The sequence below is a fragment of the Capricornis sumatraensis genome, chromosome 6 (assembly GCF_032405125.1).
Source record: "Capricornis sumatraensis isolate serow.1 chromosome 6, serow.2, whole genome shotgun sequence".
NCBI classification, from domain to species: Eukaryota; Metazoa; Chordata; class Mammalia; order Artiodactyla; family Bovidae; genus Capricornis; species Capricornis sumatraensis.
In genome coordinates this window covers 53943821-53971117 of record NC_091074.1, presented here as the reverse complement: position 1 = coordinate 53971117, position 27297 = coordinate 53943821, and the positions used below count along the sequence as shown (strand labels likewise).

General features: G+C 35.4%; 1 protein-coding gene across 1 annotated transcript in view; it reads left to right on the top strand.

The window, feature by feature from the left end:
• PTAR1 (protein prenyltransferase alpha subunit repeat containing 1) overlaps nt 1-3263 on the top strand; it is a 41480-nt gene extending 38217 nt beyond the window's left edge. The window contains exons 6-8 of the mRNA XM_068974516.1: nt 253-557; nt 2921-2955; nt 3040-3263. Of these exons, the coding sequence (XP_068830617.1) occupies nt 253-557; nt 2921-2955; nt 3040-3263 (564 nt within the window). The remainder of the gene's footprint in view (nt 1-252; nt 558-2920; nt 2956-3039) is intronic.
• The last annotated feature ends 24034 nt before the right edge of the window (nt 3264-27297 follow it).

Here is a 27297-nt window from a genome sequence, read left to right as displayed (position 1 = left end):
CTGGCTGTTCTATGTGTATGCCAATTAGAAAGTTCCTTAAATTCTGTAGTATTAAATAAATTATTATTTTCTTAAAGACATGGAACATGAGTATTTATTAAGCAACAACACTGTGTTGGATGTTATGTACAAAATATTGGTAGGAATGGCATTATCAAAACAAGGAATGAATGAAAGAAATTCAAAGCATTAACAGAGAAAGGAAAACCTTTAGCAATTCCTCATTTCACTTCCCTTTTTCCTTTCTACAAGATTCTTCTTGATGAACTGTCTTCTACTAAACACTGGGCATCCATGCATGTTTCAGACCACAGTGGATTTCACTACCGCCAATTTTTATTAAAGTCTTTGATTAGCCAAACTGTGACTGACGGTTCTGTATTGGAGCAAAGTCCTTTGAGAAGTGAATCAACTGTAGTTCTCCCGAAAGATGAAGAAGCAGTGGCTTCAGCAGAGGAATCAAGGATAAATCTTCCCCATCTTCTAGAAGAAGAAGTTGAATTCAGCACTGATCTTATTGATGCCTACCCAGGACATGAAACCCTTTGGTGTCATAGGTAAGAGAAGGAAGATGTATTTCCTGCATGAAACTCTGTGTGTCCTTATGAGAGCTACAGAAGGTCTTACATCTGACTTGAGCCTCCTTGGGTAAATAATGGTAATTTGACTGTGGAACTTTGCCTGAGTGATTCAGAGGAGTTTGTGTTACCATAGCCTCCTCCTCACAGTCTTCACGAGCATGAAGTTCTTCACACAGATCTTTGCCAATGTCTCAAGATGGTGGTGTTCATCCTTGATTGTGCAACAGAATAACATGTGTTACTTCCAAACTAAAAAACGTTTCTGGACTCCCTCTTTGGAGATCCTAATACTTAACATTTCTGCGATAGAGTGCTGCCATCTGTCTTTTAAAAAAGTAAAGAAAAAACCCTAACAGGTAAATTTGATGTATAGTCATTGTTGAAACCAATGATTAGACCCTACGAATAGTTAAGCTTTGGCTTCCCAAATGGCTCAGTGCTAATGAATCTGCCTGCCACTGCAGGAGACGTGGGTTTGATCTCTGGGTCTGGAAGATCCCCCTGGAGAAGGAAATGGCAAACCCACTCCAGTATTCTTGCCTGGAAAATTCCATAACAGAAGAGTCTGGCGGGCTACAGACCATGGGGTCACAGAGAGTCATACACGTCTGAGCACACACAGATAGTTAAGCTTTACTGTTCTTCCCAACCATGATGGCCTGCAGATTAATTTACTTTGAGTATAATCTCTTGACATTTTTTTATTTTTTAAGGTAAAATAAAATATATTTTATTAATATTTGTTTAATTTTACTATTCAGGATTATTATGAAGGTGTGAATGAGGGTTAGCAACCTCATAACTTGAGTTTTAAGTACCTTTGACAGTACTTCTCATGTTGAAATGAAATCCAAGTATGGAAATCCCCTGATTGGTTTATTTTGGATTATCATTTAGTTGGCGGCATCTCTGGCATTAAATATACAGATTTTACTTCAAGTTACAAGATTATGCTTATAGACAAATGACTTGCCTGTGTTAGGCAAGAGGTAGGCATTTTAAATAATTGTGTATTTTTTTTAAGTTAATTGAAATTTGTTCCCTTTTTCCAGACTAAATATATTTGGAAGATATATTAGAAGATGAAAGACAATCTCCCCTCTTTGGCACCTTCATAAATAACAAAATTGTCTTCTTCTCTTCAAAACAAGACAGTCCTATTCCACATTTTTAGAAGAGGGGATAGATCTTGACTTGCATGTTTTGGTGTTAACTTTTTGTTGCTGTTTCATATTTAGACACATTACTAGCTAGGCTCAGAGAATATTAAAAATTATATTTGTTTTTGGAAGATAGCTAGGTTGTTAGAGCAGAAACTTTCTTTGTTCATAAGATTAATGGGAGTTTGGAATGGGGAGAAGAGACAGTTGGGAAGACCTATATATCATACAGACCAGTTTTCTACTGATTCAGTGCCCTTAAGCTGCTTCTCTGTCCTTTAAGATTTATCTATAAAATGAGTATGTTATATGCTCTTTTGTATGCTCTTTTGTCTGTTCCAGAATAAGCTAGGAAAATGAATAGAATTCTCTTTTAAAGGCTTAGAATTGTTAATATAAATGATGAGATATAACAACCTAAAATCTATGTAGTTTACCTTATTTTGTACAAAGATGTGGACCCCATTTTGTCACTTCTTGGAAATTAGGCATATGGATCTTTGTTTTTAACAAATAACTACAGATGATTCTAAAAGCAGGAAAACTCTCCTTAGAGGAAGAACAGGAACTGTGTGTTTTAACATACTTTTCACAGAGCCCAGCACATTCTAGCACATGTGGATATTTAGTGAGACTATAATGCTGGATTAGGGGGAAATTCAGAGGGTTTCTAAGATAGTAAGTCCAGTTGCAGCAGTTCTGTTCTTATTAAAGTATTGGGTAGAGGCCATAGACTAATCCTCTAGAGGAGCTATTTAATCCTCTTGTTGCTGAAAGTCACTTGTCTTTTAGGCTGTCAATGAGGTTAATTTTTGGTTTTGTTTTATATTTAATTTATAGCAGAGATTGGGCAAAACCCATTTCTGGTTTCATATTATAGTTACAGAGAGTAACAGCACCAAGTGATTGTCATCATCTCAGTCAATGTTTTTGTAAAAATCTTTGGGGTAGTATTTCAACAAACCAATAGTCTGGACTTGTGAAGCTCTGTCCAAATACCAGAGACTACATCTTAACTATTCTCCTTCCCCCTGATAGCTCTGGGTTACCGAAGGCAGTGAGACTGAATACTGTGTGTTTTGAAATTGTCAACTTACTTTTCTGTTTTTTTCTGAAAAGCTTGACTTTGTGATGTGGTTTTTCTTTTTCTGTTCTGTTCCTCCTCCTCCTCTTTCACAGGCGGCATGTTTTCTACCTTCAGCATCACTTAAATGGTAGGTTTCCTCACAGCGTGATCCAGTTGTCACCTGCCGACAGTCCTGGGGGAGCTTTGAATGACTTGCACGGTATCCCAGCAGGCCCCCACACATCTCAGGCGATGGAGGTGGATGGACTCAGTGACTTTAGCAAGCAAGGCTATTCCCAGGAAATCAAACGCCTGAAGCGGACCCCAGCTCCAGACTCCCTGGGCCTGGAAATGGAGCACAGGTTCATCGATCAAGTACTGTCCACCTGTCGGAACGTGGAGCAGGCCAGGTTTGCCAATGCATACAGAAAATGGCTGGTTACATTGAGTCAATGAAAGAGGTGAATTAGTCCTGCAAATTTCCCCTCTTTAGTGCAATATCGCTTTTCTTTCTTATTTACATAGTTGCATGAACTGTTTGCTACTATTGACTAACTGTGTGTTCTTCATCTTTAGGCTAAAAGTCCCTAGTAAATCTTTCATCTTATTTATTTTGTTAAGAACTGGCATTCCTTTGGCGATAAAATAGTTGTGTAGTTTCTTCTTGCTAAACAGTGAGTCTTAACTTTTTTCTTTTTACCTTCTCATCCTGTGTGTTCCTATCTTTGAGACTTTGCTCATTTGATTCTCCAGATTGGTTCACACACACCTCAGCCCACCTCAGTGCAGTTGCTGTATAGGTTTTTTTTTTTTTTTTTTGGTAATCAAAAAGTTATGCTGTAATTTAGCTTAAGAACAATACAAATTCAGAATTACTCGATCTAATTGCAGTTTTGAGAATCAGGATGGTCAGATGGATGAATTTGTTAAAATACACACCATTTCTCTTTCACTTGCATGTTATACTCAAGTCATAGGCCAACGTAACCAAAGTCAGAAGTATTGGAATTTATATGAACAACGTAGTTCTAATATAATCCATTTTTAAACTAATTATTTAAAAAAAACTAATTTTATGAGTTTATGCAATTGTAGTAGAAACTTATTTTTACTACTAGCTTTGATAAGTTTTTTTACCTCAATCAATTAAAATCAGTTTTAAAAACCCTAGAATGCCATTTTTAGTTATTACTAATTTTCTTCCAAATTCACCATGCAATATGGCAGGCTTATGCATAGAAATGTATCCATTAAAAACCTTACTTTGTAAAGTTTTTAAGTTACTAAGGATACACTGGATAAACTACAAAATTTTTATGAAGGGATTATTAAGTTTACTGGCAAAAGCCAGGGGTAAAGAATAGTTTTGAAGGTTAGTTCTTCAGTCTTTATTTTAAAACATAAAACAATTTAGAAACTTTGATACTGAATTTATCAGGGATGAGGTACCAAAGTATCCATCTTACCTTTTCAATAATAAGGGCTGCATTTTTCAGATAGGTGAGACAGATGCGGTGAAAGCACCAGGTTTTATCTGATTTCTTGATATGAAGCAGTGCTTTGCATTTCTTCTTTCCACACACCTTTCTCTTTATTTTCCCCATCCATGGTTTTTTTTTGGTCATCTTCATTTTCGTTTATTTTTCCTTGTCTATTATATTTCATGGATGTAAACTGAAGACATTCTCCTATCTGTTTCCAGTTAATTGCATACCCCATTAAACACACACAAAATATGAATATAAATTGCCCCCCTAAAAGTTACCCTAATGATGCTGTTATCCTGTGTGTATAAAATGTAGTAGTGGCTGAAACAGTGTGACCACTATGCTTTGCCTGTTTTCCTCTTTTTGTGCTAGGCTACCTGTAGGGTAAGAAGACATGTAGGGAAAAGCAGACCTCTCCTATCTCACTGTTACGGAGACTCCAGACTTGAGTGAGAAACATTGCCTTAAGGGAAAAGAATAGGTCCTTTACCTGTGTGTCATGATTTTGTTGAGTGGCAAACTATCAAGTGAGACTTAAGAATACCAAAAAGCTTGTCTAGGCTGGTACTTGTAGACAGAAGCTGCTCTTCTCTCCTAGGGCAAAAATTACCCTTTTATAACTTTTTGTAATATTTAGGTGAGAAAATGATTGGCATTATGAGCATAATTTTATAACCTTTTATGTACAAAGCATATTTTGAATCAAATACCTCAAGGTCTACCTAGACCTCTGGATGAAACTATTACTTTATGATTTTTAGCAGCTGCAGGGCTTGAGGGGTAAACTACACACACAGATGACATGGCGATCCAGTCAGTTTCACTAATGTATGTTGCCAGATTTTGGCCTCACTGTTACTTTTCTTCCAAGGATCATTTTAAGTATCCTGACTAATAGGGCTTCTTATGCTTTGATGTGTGAGTGTGAGAGTGTCAAGACATGAGTTTAGACAATCTCCTGTGAAACATCAGCTAAATTTTATAATATTCCACACTTTTTTATATCTTTCACAGTTTCTTGCCCTTCTTTGATGTTAACTGTCTTCTTGTGTTTTAAGTCTCTTTAACTCACCCCTGCACAAAGCCATGCAGTCCTTTAATATACCTTGGTCTCCTATCTTCCTAATAGAAGGAATTTTAAGTACCAAGTAAAAATACAAATATCCAAAGGATACAGTTTGTATCTGACTCTTGTGTGCTACTTTATTTCTAAAATTTGTAGTTTTCAAGTGTTCATTCACAGAAAAACATAATATTGCCCTGTATAGTTGTGTGCTTTACTCTGAGTGGTTGACATCCAACTCACTAGCTGTAGTATGATAATATCTCTTGGACTGAATGAGCTCATGCTGTGGAAAGGATGTGTCTATTTTTAGAGACTCATTAGTCTTCACTTACTTTTCGATAAATATGTCACTGTTAAAAGATGATTTAGATTACTACACATTTCATCCAACTTTCACTGGAAGAATTGTAGACCATCCTGGGTCAAGAATACTACTGACAAGTTAAAAAAAAGCAATAAGATCTGTAAATATCGTACAGATACAATATCTGTACAATCACTCCTCCCCAATCTTTTACTTTTTTAAGTGTACCTATTTTGGTAATGTGTTCCCAGATTCTGTCTGCCTTGCATATTGTAAGGACTTATTAAATATTTATTAAATTTATGAATGATTAACTGAAGATGGGAAAATTAATCATGAAGGATGCGTAGAGTGAGTTATGATTGAGGAATTGATGGAGTAGAGCACTGAATTGTCAGTGAATGATGTATTCTGCCTTCATGATACTTAGGAGCAGCTATTGCATATAGAATAAGTTAATTTAGATTTTTTTCTTCATTAAACTATTTTGTTTATGCTTGTTAAATCCCAGCCAAGAAATGCAGCCGTATAATATCAATTAACTGTACTTTAATATATATTAAAAATTCGTAGAAGAATGAAGACCATTTTCATTAAGAACACTACTTTCTATTCATTTATGATGTTGGAGGACAGATCTTGCCCATAGAACCAGAGCCACTTTTGGAGTATCTGAGGAAACTGATTTCAAAGATTTGTTGATCTGTATCTATGCATAAGTAGTCATTTTATGCTTCTCCTTTTCCCCTCCACAACTTGAACTTTTTTGATATTTCTTAAACCTGTGAGTCATTTTTTTTAAACTTCAGGATTTGATACCTTTTAGTGTCCCCTTTTTCTTTTCTATGTTTTAGCATTTTATCTCTGGGCCCAGACTTTGAGTCATATTTCTTATTCCAATGGTATAATTCTAATTTAAATTCAAGGCTTCATTACTTATCAGATTAAATATACAAGATGTCACACAAAGCCACTTAAGTCTTCAGATAAGGACTTAGTAACACAAGACATGCCAACAGAAGTTCTTGGATTTTTATGTGGCTTTTTTGTAGGAACGCATATATATGGTGATACGCTATCATTTAGATATATTCAGGTCATGTGAATTTATGATTGTCTAGATATATACATGTATGTGTGTGTAAAACTTAATATTTTTGAGAACAAATTGTCAGTCTAGTATTTTTCTCTTAATAGCACAAGATGATATCGGACATGAGGGCTAAATATAAATTAAGAATGCTACCACTTGCTATGCAACAATCTAATTTCTACCTTAGTTCCCCTGTATTACAGAAGATGCTAAAGATTTAGTTTATCAAAGGAGGTTAGAAAACACTTTTTTTTTTTTTGCAAAAAGCTTTAGTAAGCATAATTATTTTCTTACTAGAAAATTACATTTTAAAACATTAAAATATTTAAAGTATGCTAGAAAATTTGAACAGCATTATAACAGCTGAACTTTTTGTCTTCTAAATAAATTTCTCAAATAGAGCTCTACAGACCCTAGCACTTTACATGCTGCCGCCCTCCTGTGCTTGGGTATACTCTGTGATGTGCTCCTGTTCATTAGAGAAGTATGTGAAAGCAGAGGAAAGCTTAGGCAAGTTCAGTGTTTTGAAGGCAGTGAGCAGGAAAAGTCAACCCTGAGAATTCCATTTACCGTCACATAGTATCTTTTAAAAAATAACTGTGCATACTGTGTTTATTTGAGTGCCTTTCTTACTTTTTGCTGAAGCAAGATTATGTTTAATTAACCTTTAGGTAAAAATCAAAGGGTGAAAATTTTATTAAACAGTTGATTGATTAGTTATTTTATTTATTCCAACTGCTAGGCATGGTCTAGTGGAATATATTATCCTTAAGTGAGTTACTGATATGAGCAAGAAGGATGCTTTGGTTTGCATTTTCAAGCACCCTACCAAGAAGAATTAGTTCTTTCTCAGTAACAGCTAACTTTTTTGGGGTTGGAGGCATCATGTTTGGAGGATGGCATATTCATAACTAAAGATCAGCCTGAAAACTGTGCAGCCCATGTTTAAAGGGAAACAGTGGCTCTGTGTCCTAACAGAAATGCCATATGGTTGTCCTTTGCCTCATTTTAAGGTCTTTTAAGAACTCCTTCCCAAATTCAGGCTTATGGATGATAGTTGAGAGGGGGAAAAAAAAATGGAAGTTTAATCTTTTCAAATATTGGAGGAACAGAAGTAAATGAGATGAAATTTAAAATGTGGCTTTTTACGTATTTGGGTATGAAGAGAGGAAGGATCAGAATTCCATATTTCCAGATAGCAAATAACTGTTAATTATATTTAAGATTCCAAAGTGCTTTTCAGAGAACTGTTGAATATATATTCCTAAAGGACAGCAAAAGGTCATGTTTATGGTGGAAACAGAAAACTATTGTGTCAGTTGTGGATCTGGGGATTAGGGACCTTAGGCTCCCAACTTTGACTTCTGTATTCTCACCAGGCCATGTTAACACTATAAAACCAAACTGTTTACTTAAAAAAAAAGAAAGAAGAAAAAAATAGCAGTAGCTTACTCTGTTGATGAAATCTTGTGCTTCCAAGCATATTAGCTATATATAGTTTGTGCTTTCTGCACAATAATATGGCCCACAAAGCTTAACCCTGGCACTTCTTTTATTAATCTGTTATTATTCCTCAGGGTGTAGAAAATTTAGTAAATTTAGGACAAAACTTTATATTCAGTGGCAAAAAAAGTGAAAATATGCTAATATATTACTAGGTCTTAAAAGTTGTAGTGTAGATAGTATTTTTTATAAACTACTACCAGTGCAGTAGCTCATAGACACTCGGTGACTGCCTCCTTGTTCATCTCACTGCTTCAGTCCCTGTGGCGCTATTATGAATGTTCTCTTACACATGTCTTCTGCAGAAATGACTTTTGTATTATTTTCCATGTTTAGCAGAGGTAGGAGTGTTTTAGTTGGTATAAGTCTCAGTTTTTGGAAATCCTTTTGAAAAAATGATTACTGTTGGTTTTCAAACTGATAACTCTTTTGCTTCTTAAAACTTCAGTTTCCCTGAGAGAATGTTTTGTGTGGAGGCCTCGTGTACATGTTCAATACGTTGCATAATGCCTTGCACCTTGTAGGAACTCAACAGGTCAGAATTGTTAAAGGCTAGAAAGTTAAAACTAGCTTGTCTATCTTATTATTGTCCATATTCTTAGCTTCAGGAGAAACACAGTATTGTGTTCAAGATACATAATCAGGTTCAAACATACACAGCAATGATATATGGCTATATAACATTGTAAGTGAAATTTAGATACTTGTAAGGCATACATATGTGTGTGTATTCACATATATATATGTATATATGTTTAAGTGAGATTTGGAATTTCAACTTATATAGTAGTTTTACAAAGAATTTTATCCAAAGGACTTTTATTTTCATACTTGCTTGAAGTGCTCCTGTTTAAAAGCAGTTTTCCTTATTACACCAGCCCCTGTCGAGCAAAATTGGAAACCTAACACAAGTGCCCATTTGCTTGAATTAACCAGATATTGGTGTAAACTGTTCGTAGTAAGTCTTTGGTTGCTTATGAACCATGACATTTTGACTCTTCTTCCATACCTGTAGGGAATCAGCCTTAATTTTTTGTATGGCAGTCACTTTCCTCAAACTACTATGCAGCATACTTCAAATGTTTATCTTTATAAAACAATCAATAATAAATTTGAGATTTTTCAATGTCATAGGGATGAACAGTTTCACACGTTCAGATATTGATTCATACAGCAGTCTGTTAGAAATGCTAATACTTTATCCTCTCTTCACAAATGTCATCTTGCATTTGGAGCACATTTTTTTCTTATTAGTTAAAGAACGAGTATAGGCTGAATGCACTCATAGTAGGTGCTCAATAAATACTTGGTGGATTATTGATCTAACATCAGTGTAACAGCTTTCAGAAAGGAGACTGTTGTCATCTTTTCATTGAAGAGTATATTTTTATAGTAATATATGTTTGAAACTGGAAGTTTTTCTCATTTGACATGAATTAGGCTTATTTAGGTTGGAATTAGTAACATGTAATAAAATTTTTTTAATTGTTTATGTAGAAATGGTCTGAAGATAGATATGAAAAGTTTAAGTAGTAACTGTGCAAGACACATTCATGAATGTGATTAAATGTTTTAATAGGCTGCTGAACTCTAGAGAGAATTACTATAGTCTTCTGTCAGATTCTGTGTTGGTCTATCTAGTATTTTCTAGTATCTCTCTGTGCATGCATGCTCAGTTGTGTCTGACTCTTTGCAACCCCATGGGACTGTAGCCCACCAGGCTTCTCTGTTCATGGGATTTCCCAGGCAAGAATACTGGAGTGGGTGGCCATTTCCTACTCCAGGGGATCTTCCTGACCCAGGGATCAAACCTACGTTTCTTTGTCTCCTGTATTGGCACGCACCACCTGGGAATCTCTGTTTTCTGGTATAAGTTCTGTTTACTTCTCCCTAAGTCTTGGTTACTTTCCAGTAACCAAGTAGTTAACTTAAAAGTAGTCATAGCAAAATGAGGAAGAAATTTGTATGAATAATCTAGTCATTTGAGCCTGTTAATTTGTGACTTTCAGAGCATTTTTGACAGTTTACCTAATTCAAACAGATGTAAACAATTTAAAAACAAGCATTCCAACCTGAGATGTGACAAGCGGAGTATGCAGCACAGGCATAGTTAGGCAGTGCCTCCTGATGAGATTGCTGATGCATGACTAACACTGGCTTCTGATTGAGGTGACCGCTGTCGGCATTATATATTGGCGTTTGTTGTTCCTAGGAGAATAATGGTGTATATATGGAGTATATGCTAGGTTAACTTGTTTTTGAATTGGACAAAATAAAAGACGAGGTATTACAAATACACCAAATATTTATACACCCTGCTACAAAGAAACTAAAAAAAAGGAAAATGCTAAAAGAGCAGTGATCTTATTTTTTCTTCATAGCTTCTAAGAAATTTTTTTTTCACCTCAAGTCTCTTGGACACTAGGCAGTTGCTTACTCTAACACTGAGGGACTTTAAAGTATAGTTCTCAGACACTATATTCTATTAGAATTCAGGAGGTCTGTTAATTTTACATGCTTAAAGATTTTCCAGAAAATGGAGTAATTAAGTTGCAGTCAGTGTTAAGATTAAATGAACAATATAGGTTATAATTAAATGGGACAGTTACATGTATGATCTGTGGTGCAAGGTCAGATCCTGGGTATTAAAGATAAGTTTGACTAACTTATTTTACTGAAGATAACAGTTGTCTTCACTCTGATTGCACTGCTGTTTTTCTTAAACTGTTTTCCCCCAGTATTACAGTCAGCATTGAATTTCATTTGGCATTTACCATATTCTAGTTAATGTTTTTTAAGGATTAAATATTTTGTGAATTCTTTTTACACTTAAAACGTGTACCTTGCAGAGGGATAAAAATAAATTTTGAAATAATGTATTTACAGTGTGTGCTTATGGTGTTCTGTGAGCTAGTAGTCCAGAGTGCTTTAAGAGTGATGCCAAATTCTAAGGCTGATATAATGACTATAGTTTTTCTGTATCAGCGCTGTCCAGTAAAAACAAATGTAAGCTACATAACGTAATTTAAAATTTTAAAGCTAGTAGCCACATTAAAAAAAGAAATACATAAATTAGCTTTAATAATATATTTTAATTAACCCAATATATTAAAAATATTATCTTTTACATGTGTAACCTATATACAGAATTGAGGTGTTTTACCTTTTTTTCCCATAGAAAGTCCTTAAAATTCAGCTTGTATTTTGCACTCAAGAGCATCTCAGTTCTGACTAGCTACATTTCAAATGCTCAAAAAGCCGCTTATTGCTGGGGGCTGCTCTATTGGACAAAGCAGATTCATAGAGTACAAAGTATGGCTTTATTTTAAATTAGAGATGCTGAGGTAGGCATGAAATTATGGTACTTTAAAAATTATCTATTATACTTAGAATCAAACAGAATTATCCACTTGGGTTTTTTTGCCTTCGTTTTAAATTTTCTTTAGAAGTTGGCTCAACCTGTTTCATTTTGCCAAGCATTATTTGAGGAAGTTATTCCATGCCTTGTAAAATACCATGATATACTGATTATAACCACACATTATTAATAATACATTTTTCAAAATGTTCACTAAATTCTGTCCTGTTTCTTCAAAATAATAGCTTAAATTGCATGTTAATTGTATATCTGTACCTATTTTATTCTTATCATTATAATACAATAATGTGTATTTAGCAAATAGCCCTAGGATTCTAACCTTCCCATGCAGCTGTCCTCCAGTACTTATTGGTACACTTATTAAATTGTAATAAGTTGAAGAAAAGTAGAATGAAACCATTCTTTTTTTCCCATTAGATTTGTTTTTATCATGTGACCATGTACCAAGCCAGCTATAAATTATATTTCTGTAGAATATGGAAAATAGCGTTTATGTCTTATCTTTGCTAAATGTTCGCAGTTTTAAAGTAAACTTTTCATCTCCTAAAATGAGTGTTAAGTATGACTTTATTTTTACTTGTAGTGTTTTAAAATTCAACTTCAGTCCCCCAGCCTGTCTTATTTAATTGCTGTGATGGTGATAGTTGGGTGGAGGTGTGAGCTGTTGTCTGTGTGAAACCAATGATCTGATTACATTTGTAAACAGAGTTTTAAAATATCATTTGTGTCTAGAACATTAAAACAAAAAGCCAAAAACAAATGAGAGAAATTGTCACAGTTGTCTGTAGACTGCATTGATAATGAATAGTCGACTTAATGAAATCATCAGTATGACTAGATATACTTCTTCCTATATATTTCAAATAAAGGTATAGAACAGGGAATTACTTGATTATTTCAGTGGTGCACCCCATGTTTTCTTAATCTGGAGTCTCACTTCTATATAAGACAGAGCATTTAGAGTTAGAGTTACTTAAAATGTATAATACATACGTAAGCTCCAAAAAGTATTTGATGAAATGGACACTTTTTTTTAAACTCAAATTTTAAATATTTTATGGACTTCCTCCATGGTTCAACGGTTAAGATTCTGTATTCCCACTGCATGAGGCACAGCTTCGATCCCTGATTAAGGAACTAAGATCCCACATGCCACGTGTGTGTGACCAAAATGTATATATATATATATATATGTTTCAAAAGGATGTTTTGTGGGGAAAGGCCTTTGTTACTTTGTCCCATGACTACTAAGGATTATATTTTAAATAATGGACTACTATTATCTACATCTGTTTTTGGTTGTAAATAGGATATAGATAGATAGAGATATAGGCTTACCTGGTGGCTCAGGCGGTAAAGTATCTGCCTGCAACGCAGGGGAAGTGAGTTCAATCCCTAGTTGGTAAGATCTAGAGAAGGGAATGGCAACCCACTCCAGTATTCTTGCCTAGAGAATTCCATAGACAGAGGAGCCTGGTGTGCTACAGGCAATGGAGTCACAAAGAGTCGGACATGACTTAGCAACTAAGCACACACAGCAAGATACAGAATTTATTGTGCATTGGGTCAAGTACCATGAACAATGTTTAGCCCACAGTATTGTTTTTGATTTGATATCCTAGGGAAGAGAAGTAGTTTACTAAAGACAGTCTTGATTTCAATGAATAATCAGATTACATAAGAAATCTGACAACAGTTAGTATTACCAAAGTGCTTCACTTAATAGGATACTCCTTGAACAATAACAGAGGCAGGATAATATACTGGCCAGTTACAACTTTTAAATATGATAAACCTTTCATCATTTGTCTGTATTTGGCACTATCACTTTCCTCATGCTGGAAGCTCAATTTTTTGCTTTTGGTGCCTTTTTTTTTTTTTCCCTTTTTAAATTAAATGGCATGGCTTCTGTCTTTTCACTCAACTCCAGAATGGCTAGACTGGGCATCAGCTATATTTAACAAGTTATAGTAAGCCTTTTTCTTATAAGAAGTACAATATTATCATATGTGTCCCATGTTACAGCAGAAATTGAAAATAGAAGCAATAATTTTTATATTGTCTTTTCTTTCCAAGAAAGATATTTAGAATAATCCTGGTTGCTAAGAGGAATTTCCTTACCACTCCTTAATTATATGAACAGACAGATAATACTTTTGAATTTACACTTTTATTATTGGAATCCTCTGAATATGTATAAATCCTGTGATGATATATAAATCTCTTATATTAGATTCCTCATGTACCTCTCACAGTAGTTACAGGTGACTGATGCAAGGTCAGCTTTCTGTGTTGGGGAGAAATGGGCTGAAATGGCCCTCCATCATATTTCTGTATTCTAATATTTCTTAAATTGCTAGTGATCTCCCTAGATACACTGTTGAGAGGATACTGGAAAGTGAGTGAATAAGTGGGATTGTTGCCACATTAGACACCCTGTTTATTTTATTTTCAAGGAAGTTTTGTAGTCTCCCCACCATAGCTCAGTTGGTAAAGAATCCGCCTGCAAAGCTGGAGACCTGAGTTCGATCCCTGGGTTGGAAAGATCCCCTGGAGAAGGGAAAGGCTACTCACTCCAATATTCTGGCCTCAAGAATTCCGTGGACTTTATAGTCTGTGGGGTCGCAGAGAGTTGGACACAACTGTGCAACTTTCACTCACATGCTCACACCTACTAAGGGCCCCTGGAGCAAAAATAATCACTAGTTCTCTCTTGTCTGTCACTAAGGCGTGACACATCTAATTTGTGACATTGATCTCATACAAATCTTAATGTTAGTTATTCCATGTGAAGAAAATTTTAAATTAAAGCATTTCACGTAGTATTTACTATAGTAAAAAATGAGAAACAACTTGAATACATAACAGTAAGAGATTCAGTAAATTGGCATTTTCCTATAATACATACCTTACCATTATAAAGAAGTATATAAGATTCTAATTTTATTTAAAAATTAAGATTAATTCCCATTTCCAGTAGTGGCAGGACCAACACTCCTACTGCTGCTGCTGCTGCTAAGTCGCTTCAGTCGTGTCCGACTCTGTGTGACCCCATAGACGGCAGCCTACAAGGCTTCTCCGTCCCTGGGATTCTCCAGGCAAAAACACTGGAGTGGGTTGCCATTTCCTTCTCCAGTGCATGAAAGTGAAAAGTGAAAGTGAAGTCGCTCAGTCATGTCCGATTCTTGGCGACTCCATGGACTGCAGCCTACCAGGCTCCTCCGTCCATGGAATTTTCCAGGCAAGAGTACTGGAGTGGGGTGCCATCACCTTCTCCAGCTGGACACAACTAAAGCTTTTGGGAAAAAAATACTAAAATTTTTCTTAAAAGCAAAATAAAAGAAATCTAATCATACTGAAACTGCAGGATGCCCAACAGCAATAGAACCTTAAAGTAACTGATGATAAGACATTATACCAATAACTGACTTCTCATTCAGTTCAGTTCAGTCGCTCAGACGTGTCCGACTTCTCATTGGCAACATTTAAAGTCAGAAGACAGTGGGAATGGTAAGCTCAATGTGCTGGAGTGATGTAACTGCCATTATAGAAATCTATATACAGAAAAAAGCTATTTTAGGAATTATATATATTGGGTTGTCCAAAAGGTTTGTTCAGGTTTTTCCATAAGCTACTATGGGAAAACCCAAATTTTTTTTTTGCCAGTCCAATATTATATATTATGTAAAATAATTATATTTTTATTTAAATTACTAAAGTTATATATAAAATTCTGTATATAAATTGTATTTGAGGAATTTTACATATATACATATGTAATTCCTTTCATGTAAGATGTTTAAAATAGATGTTTAAATCTATGAAAAAAGCAAAAGAAAAATTGTTGTAAGGGTCAAGGTAATGGTTATCTCTAGTTGGGGAATAATGGAACCATGATCAAGGATTGCATCAAGATGGGGAACTTCTGGGACGCTGATGGGGTTTTGTCTTGAACTGGATATGGGCACATGTTTTATGCACTTTGCTCATTGTTACTATCACAATAATAGAACAAAAATATTTAAAAATCAGACTACAAAGTTATTTTTAAGTTAAAGTACCATATTTATGAACTCGACAGCATATAAAATATCCCTCCCAAATTGATCTATAGATTCAATAATCTATCAAAATTCCAGTAGGTTTTTTCAGTGAAATTAATGAATTACTTTAAATTTATATGGAAATGAAAAAGATTTAAAATAACCAAATGATTTTGAAAAGATGGCTTACTATAAAGCTATAGTAATTAAGTCTGATTTTTGACATAAGAATAACAAATCAATGGAACAGAATAGGTTTGTTCCCAAAAACAAACCTATGGATATACAGTCAGCTGAATTTTGACCAATGTACTAAAGTCATTTCAATGGGGAAATCTAATAAATAGTGCTGGAACAACAAGATACCTATATAGGAAAAAGTGAACCTCAACACTTAACCTCTTGTAATTTATAGAAGTTAATTAAAAATGGATCATAGAATGTAAAACTAATAACCCATAATATTACTAGAAAACAAGAGAATAGTTTTCCAGCCCTAAGGTAGAAACAGTTTATTGAACTGGACACAGAAAGGTCTAAATCTGATCAGTAAAAAATTTGAAGCTAGAAGGCCATAAAATGGGTAGGAGTGTGTGCATGTTCAGGAAAGACCTGAGAAGGTCATAAGCTGTCATCTCGCACAGCAAAAGCAGGATGTGAAGGCTAAGACAGTTTCGATTGCCTGGGTAATATGGAAAGCATGCCATAACAAGCACACATAGTCCTATCAATAACTGGGAGGTGTGAATCAAGGAAATCTCTTTCCAGTCATTAGCTGACTATTATGTTACTGAGTAGAGACTTATAGGAATACACACCATAAAGAATACGGACTTTGCAAAATTAAGAAAACAACAAGCAGTGACAATAAACCCTGAGGATGAGGAAGAATCTGATTCCCAAATTTGATGCGTTACATTATTCAAAATGTCCAGTTTTCAACAAAAAATATCACATGGAAAGGAATGATAAAGTATGACGCATACCCAGGGGAAAAAAGCATGAGAAAGAACAACTATTAGACTTACTAGACAAAGACATTAAATCAGCTATTTTAAATGTATTCAAAGAACTAGAAGCATGGCAAGTGAGCATATGAAAAAATGCTACACATCAAGCGTCATTTGGGAAATGTAAATTAAAACACTGAGATACAATCACATACATATTAAAAAAGTCAAAATCCAGAACAAATGCTGATGACAGTATGGAACAACAGGAACACTTACTCATTACTGTGGGAATGCAAAATGATGCTACAGTCACTTTGGAAAACAGTTTGGTAGTTTCTCACAAAACTAAGCATACTTTTAACCATACAATCTAGCAGTTAAACTCCTTGGTATTTGCCCAAAGGAGTCAAAAACATATACACATAAAAATCTGCACGTTTGTTTTACAGAAGTCCTATTTGTAATTCCTCAAATTTGGAAGCAATCAAAATGCCCTTCAGTAGGTAAATGGATAAACTGTGGCACATCTGGATAATGTACTATTATTCACTGTTAAAAAGAAATGAGCCATCAAGCCACAAAAAGGCGTGGAGGAACCATAAATATATTACTAAGTGAAAAAAACCAATATGAAAAGGCTTCCTACCTATTGAAGCCTTTCAACTGTATGACCTGGAAAAGGCAAAACAATGGAGATAGTAAAAAGGTCACTGAGGGGTTAGGGAGGAGAGGGATGAAGACAGAGCACAAAGGATTTTAAGGTCGTGAAGCTTCTATGTAACACTATGTAGATGAATACTTATCATTATACCTGTGTCAGAACCCACAAAGTGTATAACACCAAGAATGAACTCTAATATAAACTAAGATCTTTGGGTGATAATGAGGTGTCAATACAGGCCCATCAAAAGTGTACCACTTTGTTGGATATTGATAATGCCAAAGGCCATGCATGTATAGGGACAGAGCTTATATGGGAAATCTCTGTACTTTCCATTCAGTTTTGTTGTGAACTTAGAACCGCTCCAAAAAAATAATATCTGTTAAAAAAAAGTCTCAAGATATTTGACACTTTAATTTTTAAGTGGTTTAAAAACGTGTGTGTGTTTCTGGATAATATTTGGACATATAAATATTGTTTTTAAAAAAAGACAAGGTCCAACTATAAACTGTCTGCAAGACTCATACTTCAGATTTGAAAACAGATACAAGTAAGTTGAAAGTGAACGGATGTAGGAAGATATACTATGCAAAAGAGAACTGCAGGTAGCTCTCAGACAAAATAGATTTTAAGACAAAATTTGTTACTAGAGACAAAGAAGGACATTTTCTACAAATAAAAGTTTCTGTCCATCAAGAGAGTTACCAATTACATATGCATCTGACAACAGCCCCCAAATATATGAAGCAATATTAATAGAATTAAAGGGAAATATACAATTCAACAAAAATCATTAAGAGACCATACTATGCCACTTTCAATAATGAATAGAACAACTGGACAAAATACTAGAAAGGACATAGAAGGTGTTTAGCAACAATAAACCAACTAAATCTAACGTCTATAGAATACTTCACCCAACAACAGTAAAATACACATTTTTCTCAAGTGTGATGGGACATTTCCCAAAATAGACCATGTGGTAAGCCATAAAATAAGTTAATAGATTTAAAAGGTTCACATCATGCAAAATCTATTCTCTGACCACCATGGAATGATTCGGACATCAACAGGAAAAAAGTTTTTGAAACTTACAAATATATGAAAATTAAACAATACACTCATAAATAACAAGTGGGTCAAAGACAAAAATCATAATTTATGAAATACTTTGAGGCAAATGCAAACAAAACACAACATACCAAAACTTACAGGCTGCATCAAAAGAAAAGTGCTCAGAGGAAGATTTATAGCTGTAAATGCCTATGTTTAAAAAAATGAAAGATGTCATACCAGTAGCTTAAACTTCGAGCTTACTAAACTAAAAAAGTGGGAGGAGCAGGGTAAATTAAAATAAGCAGGGGGAAGAAAATAATAAAATTAACAGTGGAAATAGAGAATAGAAAAAAACAGAGCAAATGAAGCAAAGTTCATTCTTTGGAAAGATCAATGGAAGTAAAGAACCTTGCCTGATCAGTTTTTTGAAAAGGAAGACTAATTACCAAACTCAGAAATGAAAGAGGGGCATTACTAACAACCTTAATAGAAATATAAAGGATTATAAGAAATACTTATAAACAGTACTTATGAACAGTAAATTAGATGACCTATACGAAGTGGCCAAAAAAAGACACAAACTACTCAGACTGACTCAGGTTGAAATAGAAAATCTAAACAGAGTTCTAACAAAAATTGATTCAGTAATAAATTTTTTCTCACAAACATCAGTAATCAGATGACTTCATTGGTGAACACTACCAGATGTTCAGTTCAGTTCAGTCATGTCCAACTCTTTGCGACCCCATGAATCACAGCACTCCAGGCCTCCCTGTCCATCACCAACTCCGGAGTTCACTCAGACTCGCATCCATCGAGTCAGTGATGCCATCCAGCCATCTCATCCTCTGTCGTCCCCTTCTCCTGCCCCCAATCCTTCCCAGCATGAGAGTCTTTTCCAGTGAGCCAACTCTTCGTATGAAGTGGCCAAAGCACTGGAGCTTCAGCTTTAGCATCATTCCTTTCAAAGAAATCCCAGGGCTGATCTCCTTCAGAATGGACTGGTTGGATCTCCTTGCAATCCAAAGGACTCTCAAGAGTCTTCTCCGACACCACACTTCAAAAGCATCAATTCTTTGGCGCTCAACCTTCTTCACAGTCCAACTCTCACATCCATACATGACCACAGGAAAAACCATAGCCTTGACTAGATGGACCTTAGTTGGCAAAGGAATGTCTCTGCTTTTGAATATGCTATCTAGGTTGGTCATAACTTTTCTTCCAAGGAGTAAGCATCTTTTAATTTCATGGCTGCAGTCACCATCTGCAGTGATTTTGGAGCCCCCAAAAAAGTCTGACACTGTTTCCCCTGTTTCCCCATCTATTTCCCATGAAGTGATGGGACCAGATGCCATAATCTTAGTTTTCTGAATGTTGAGCTTTAAGCCAACTTTTTCACTCTCTTTCACTTTCATCAAGAGGCTTTTTAGTTCCTCTTCACTTTCTGCCATAAGGGTGGTGTCATCTGCATATCTGAGGTTATTGATATTTCTCCCAGCAATCTTGATTCCAGCTTGTGTTTCTTCCAGTCCAGCATTTCTCATGATGATCTCATGATGTCATCTCATGATGTACCAGATGTTTAAGGGAGAAATAAAAATCCATCACAAAATATTTCAAAAAGTAGAAAAGGAAGGAACCCATTCTAAAAGGCCAATATTACCCTGATGCCAAAAGCAGACGTGCATGCGTGCAAAGTTGCTTCAGTCATGTCTGACTCTCTGCGACCCTATGGAGTATAGCCTGCCAGGCTTCTTTCTCCATGGATTCTCCAGGCTTCCCTTGTGGCTCAGATGGTAAAAGCATCTGCCTACAATGTGGGAGACCCGGGTTTGATCCCTGGGAAGGGAAGATCCCTGGGGAAGGAAATGGCAACCCACTCCAGTACTCTTGCCTGGAAAATCCCATGAACGGAGGAGCCTGATAGACTACAGTCCCTGGGGTCGCAAAGAGTCGGACACAACTGAGCAACCTCACTTCACTTCTCCAGGCAGGAATACTGGAGTGAGTTGTCATGCCCTCCTCCAGGGGATCTTCCCAATCCAGGAATTGAACCCACATCTCTTATGACCTCCTGCATTGACAGATGGGTTCTTTACCACTGGAGCCACCTGGGAAGCCCCAAACCAGACACACACACCTGAAAAAAACAAGACCAATATCCCTTATGAATATAGACACAAAAATCCTTAAAAAAAAAAGTCTAAATCGCAAAATATAAAAAGGATTATATACCAAGCTAGCTCAGTTGGTAAAGAACCCGCATGCAATGCGGGAGACCCCGGTTCGATTCGTGGGCCGAGAAGATCCCCTGGAGAAGGGATAGCTACCCACTCCAGTATTCTTGGGCTTCCCTTGTGGCTCAGCTGGTAAAGAATCTGCCTGCAATATAGGAGGCCAGATTTCAATCCCTGGGTTGGGAAGATCCCCTGGAGGAGGGAAAGGCTACCTACTCCAGTATTCTGGCCTGGAGAATTCCACGGACTGTATAAGTCCATGGGGTCGCAAAGAGTCAGACATGACTGAGTGACTCACTTTAAAGCAGGATTTATCCTAAGAATGAAGGGCTTTTGTATGATTCAACATAAAAAAATCAAAAGGTTTCTCCTCAAATCTTTGTTATATTCTTCACTCCCTTGAGAAATCTCCAGGAACAATGTTAGATTATGACATTTATTTCCATGCCCTGGTTTATGAATCCACAGATAGTAATTTGTTCTAAGCCAGCTGCACTCACTTAGCCTAGCCCCAATGAAGAATCTGCCCTCTGTTGATTAAGAGTCACTTACACTTGTCTTACACAGAACAACACTTACACTTTTAGAAGAAATAGCCTCTTCATAAATGGTTAAATTTTTCCAACAGGGTAAAACAGGATTGCTGTTTAACATGTTTTTAATGAGTCTGTCATTTGGGGATTTACCTGAATGTAACAGATGAAAGAAAAACATTCTTTTATATGCAGATACTATAATTTTATGTAAAACCGAGTGATTTTAAAGACAGCTGACACTGCTCTCTAATTATTGCCAAAACAGAATTACTATAGATGAATTGTTCTGAAACAAAGTTCATAATTATGGAAGTCTTCCCCAGTACTCAACAAAGTTAAAATAATAATCCCACATAGTTAACTTTCCAGGAATGTAGAGGTATGTTAGGAGAAGGCGATGGCACCCCACTCTAGTAAATCTTGCCTGGAAAATCCCATGGACGGAGGAGCCTGGTAGGCTGCAGTCCATGGGGTTGCCAAGAGTCGGACACGGCTGAGTGACTTCACTTTCACTTTTCACTTTCATGCATTGGAGAAGGAAATGGCAACCCACTCCATTGTTGTTGCCTGGAGAATCCCAGGGATGGGGGAGCCTGGTGGGCTGCCGTCTATGGGGTTGCACAGAGTCGGACACGACTGAAGCGACTTAGCAGCAGCAGAGGTATGTTATACACATTTACCTTGAATAGTGCTCCTAGAAGTACATAACTTTAAGAAGTTATTCTGTTTTTTAAATGATCAATGATTTTAAATATATCTGTTTCATGCCTAAAGCAGGCATCTGGTTTTACTGCCTTAAATACATTCAGACTAAAAATATACCCATGATATAATAAACAAAACCTGGCACCAAAGGCCACCGTTTTATACCTCTTTGTAAGGAAAAGCTGGACCCTGCCTCTGGGACCCTCCCTTGCTCATTTCTATTAGGCAGAGCATTTTATTTACAGCTCTAGAACTTTTTCAGCTCCTTTGTTTCCATAAGATAATATAGGTCTATCCTCAGTTGAATTGTCTATTATGGAAGGCGTGTTTCTGTTTAGCCAGGAATATAAAATAACAAGTCTGGGAACTCATTACGGAATGCAAATTCATTGTTGCCCAACATTAATAAAATTCCAGCTGAGAAACGCAATATTGATGGAGAATTTCAGAAGGCTACAAAGATCCATGCATTTTTAAAACCTGTACTCTTAAGATCAAGCTAGAAGGATATCAGAAAGCCAGGTACTCCTGGAGCAAGTATGGTAGTAAAGAGCATATGCTCTGAGTTTGAACTTGGCTTTATCACTTAATTAGCTGTGAGAACATGGGCAAGTCACTTAACCTCTCTCTGGCCTAGCCTATGTAACACTTCCCATTTTGAATTTTTGCTATCCTATTATATTTCACATACTCTTAAAAGCAGCCTTCAATCCACTGAGATAAAGTGGAGGAAATGATTTCTTATAGATAAACATATATTTTAATTGATAATACATTATAATATAGAAGAGAAACTTACATATCTTAGGAACTTAAAGATTGTTTAATATTTTTAAATATATTAATATATAACATCAGGAGCCCCACTAAGGAAGAAAAAAAAATCATTTTAATTGATGCTGAAAGGCACAAAATAAAATCAAGATTAACTGTGTTTTTTTTTAAATGCTCTTAATAACTCAGGACTTAAAGACTATTATTTTAATGTCTAAAAAATCTACCACGACAATATTGTAAAGTAATTAGCCTCCAAATAAAATGAATTACTTTTTTTAAAAAAGACAATGACAACATGCAGTGTTGGTTCAGACAGTCATTTCCCTTTCCTGCTGGTGGTGGAGCCCACATATTGGGACAGCAATTTAGCAAGACTCAAAGACCTTTAAAACTTAGACTCAACATCTCCGTTTCAAATAATTTATTCTGATGATGAATGCGGTTAGGTATTCTAACATATGCATGAAGCTATTTAAAGAAATGTTTTCCAGTTAAAATTTGTAAATAGTTTAAATATTTAAAAGAAGAGAATGTTTAGAAAGCTGCATGATAATTCCTAAGGAGTTATCATGAATACCAATATCTGGAGACACTAACATTAAATAATATGGACATGTACTAGCTGTATGTTTCTTAAGTCATAAAACAGGTTATAAACTATATACACAACATCTTCACTTTTATAAAATGTATATTTGTTTATTTGCATTAGCATGCTCAGAACAAGACCTGAAGAGTGAAATGCCTAAGTGTTAGTGATGGTTTTGCTGTTAATGATTTCATCTTTTTCTTCTTGCTTAATTGTACTTCCAATTTTTCTCCTAATAGACATGTATTATTTTCATAATAAAGAAATATTCTAAGGTTAAAAAAACAGGTTAATAGAATTCACACACACACAAAATCTATCTGAAACCAAAAGCCACATAATTCTTCATAGAAACATATTCATTAAAATTAGAAACAAAATTCAGGTATATAACTTCTACCATTATTAATACTGAGTGCAAATTATATTCTGCCATTATTATACTGAGTGGAATTATGCTAGTGCAAACCATACATGGCACAGAAATGAGATCTAAATTTTGGAAAAGAGGAAACATAATTATCATTACTTATGAATGGTATTATATACTAGAAAAGCCATGATAAAAAATGAAATTTCTAGATTCAAAGCTCAATAAGGTGCTAGACATAAAATAAGTATGCAGTTGGTTCTTTGTTATTGGAAGAAATTTTTGCTATTTCTCAACACAGCAGCAGAAATCAGTTATCAAACATAATAAGATATGGGAAAAGATTCTATTCACCATGTATTCTAATAGACTAAGAAACATGAATGACCTATATGAAGAAACTCACAAAACTCCTGAAAGATGTAAAAGGAGAGAGATCACATTCTTTGATGGAGAAAACACATTTTGTAAATTTGCTTATCATATTTAATGCATCTAACTAAATGCCAATTAAACTCACAATTTTCTTTATAAAATGACCATAAAGTTTGGAAAAGTAAATATAACTGTTCAATGGAATAATAGCCATATCTAAAGCTATAATAATTTAACACATATATAGACATAGGAGTAGGCAGACACACCTACAAAACAGGCTCTATTGTTGATGAGAATTTAATATGTGATCAATGGAGCATTGTAAACCAGTAACAACAGGAAAAATTATTCAATAAATTGCTTGGGAAACACTCATTAAATATTTTGGGAAAAATCAATTCAGATACTCATATTTTTAGATATACATAAAAACATAAATGTAAAATAAGTCAAACATTAAAAAGTCTTGACAAAAATAGACGTGAATATTGAATTTCTCAAGTGGAGAAAATTACTTACCTTAGAAATGATTAAATAATTTGGATAAAGAACCCAGTAACAAACCCATATGCATATGGTCAATTAATCAAAGGAGTACAGTAAAAATATACAATGGTGAAAAGACTGTCTCTTCAATAAGTGGTGTTGGGGAATGGATAGCTACATATAAAAAAATAAAATTAGAGCATTTTCTGACATCATATACAAAAATTTTTTTAATGCATTAAAGACATAAATGTAAAGACCCAAAATCCAGAAAACTCCTAGAAGAAAAACTAGGCAGTGCACTCTTTGACATAAGTCTCAGCAATATTTTTTTGAATCTATCTCCTCAGGCAAGGGAAACAAAAGCAAAAATAAACATATGGGACCAAATTCAACTTAAAAGCTTTTGACAGCAAAGAAAACCATTAACAAATAAAAAAATAACCTACTAAATGGAAGAAGATATTTGTAAATGATATGTCTGATAATCTCACTCATCTCACATGATAGTAAAGTAATGCTTAAAATTCTCCAAGCCAGGTTTCAGCAATACATGAACCGTGAACTTCCAGATGTTCAAGTTGGTTTTAGAAAAGGCAGAGGAACCAGAGATCAAGTTGCCAATGTCTGCTGGATCATGGAAAAAGCAAGAGAATTCCAGAAAAACACCTATTTCTGCTTTATTGACTATGCCAAAGCCTTTGACTGTGTGGATCACAATAAACTGTGGACAATTCTTCAAGAGATGGGAATACCAGACCACCTGACCTGCCTCTTGAGAAACCTATATGCAGGTCAGGAAGCAACCGTTAGAACTGGACATGGAACAACAGACTGGTTCCAAATAGGAAAAGGAGTACATCAAGGCTGTATATTGTCACCCTGCTTATTTAACCTATATGCAAAGTACATCATAAGAAATGCTGGGCTGGAGGAAGCAGAAGCTGGAATCAAGATTGCCAGGAGAAATATCAATAACCTCAGATATGCAGGTGACACCACCCTTATGGTAGAAAGTGAGGAAGAACTAAGGAGCCTCTTGATGAAAGAGGAGAGTGAAAAAGTTGGCTTAAAGCTCAGCATTCAGGAAGCGAAGATCATGGCATCTGGTCCCATTACTTCATGGCAAATAGATGGGGAAACGGTGGCTGACTTTATTTTTGGGGGCTCCAAAATCACTGCAGATGGTGATTGCAGCCATGAAATTAAAAGACACTTACTCCTTGGAAGGAAAGTTATGACCAACTTAGACAGCATATTCAAAAGCAGAGATATTACTTTGCCAACAAAGGTCTATCTAGTCAAGGCTATGGTTTTTCCAGTGGTCATGTATGGATGTGAGAGTTGGACTGTGAAGAAAGCTGAGTGCCGAAAAATTGATGCTTTTGAACTGTGGTGTTGGAGAAGACTCTTGAGAGTCCCCTGGACTGCAAGGAGATCCAACCAGTCCATTCTAAAGGAGATCAGTCATGGGTGTTCTTTGGAGGGACTGATGTTGAAGCTGAAACTACAATACTTTGGCCACCTGATGCGGAGAGCTAACTCACTGGAAAAGACCCTGATGCTGGGAAAGATTGAGGGTAGGAGGAGAAGGGGACAACAGAGGATGAGATGGTTGGATGGCATCATCGATTGATGGACATGCATTTGGGTGGACTCTGGGAGTTGGTGATGGACAGGGAGGCCTGGCATGCTGCGGTTCATGGGGTCGCAAAGAGTCAGACACGACTGAGTGACTGAACTGAACTGAAAACTAATGTTGTAAATTAACTATCTTTCAATTAGAAAAAGAATTGACCAACCCCCTCCAAAATACCCAGTAAATTCAAATTTTAAATCTAAAAACAAAATCCTAACTATGGAAAGATAAACAATGGAAAAGTAATAACTTGCAAGAATGCCAAAAATGAATGTTGCTCTTTACACTCTATTTGCAACTTTTTTGTAAGCTTAGGGTTTTTTTAAAAAATTATAAACACCCTTGATATAAGAATTCCTGCAATTTGATAAGAAAAACATTAAAAGTCCAGTAGATGAATGCATAAAGAATATAAACAAACAGTACATAAATCCACAAGCACACACACACTCACAAAAGACAAAAAGGTAGTTAACAGATAAAGGAGAAAAATAATGTCTTGGTGGCTAAGAAATGCAGATTAAAATAAGGCTTCAATACCTGTCAAATTAGCAAAGGTTTTTGGTTTCGTTTGTTTTTAGTAATAACATCAGATGTTTGCAAGAGTATAATAAAAGGTGCATCCTTTCTCTTTATTGTTGGGAGTGTAAATAAGAATAATAAATTTAGTCATTTGTATAAGGAATCCTGACATCCTTGAATACAGGTATCCCACTTCTAGGAATCACCCTTAAGAGAAATCATGAACAAAAGAAAAAGACTTATATATAAAAATGTTCAATAAGAATTATTTATATTAATGAAAATTTGAAAAAACTTAAATGTCAAGCTGTATATGGAATTACTAGATAAATAGTAAAATATCATATAGCTATATAAATGTTTACAAAAGAACTTTTAAAATAATGTGACAAAATGTGCTAAGTGAAGAAAGTAAGATTCAGAATTGTTTATACAATATGATCACATACCTGTAAAAAAGAAGACTGGGGAAAAGTTATTTTAAAAAGTAGATGCTAACTATAGTAACTTTGAGTGGAGAAGCTGTAACAAATTTTATTCTTTCAATTCTGTATTTACCGCATTCTCTATGAGAAGAATATACTGGGTTTCTCTGGTGGCTCAGACGGTGAAGAATCTGCCTGCCAACGCAGGAGATGCAGGAGACAAGGTTTTGATCCCTGAGTCAGGAAGACTCCCTGGAGAAAGGAATGGCTGCCCGCTCCAG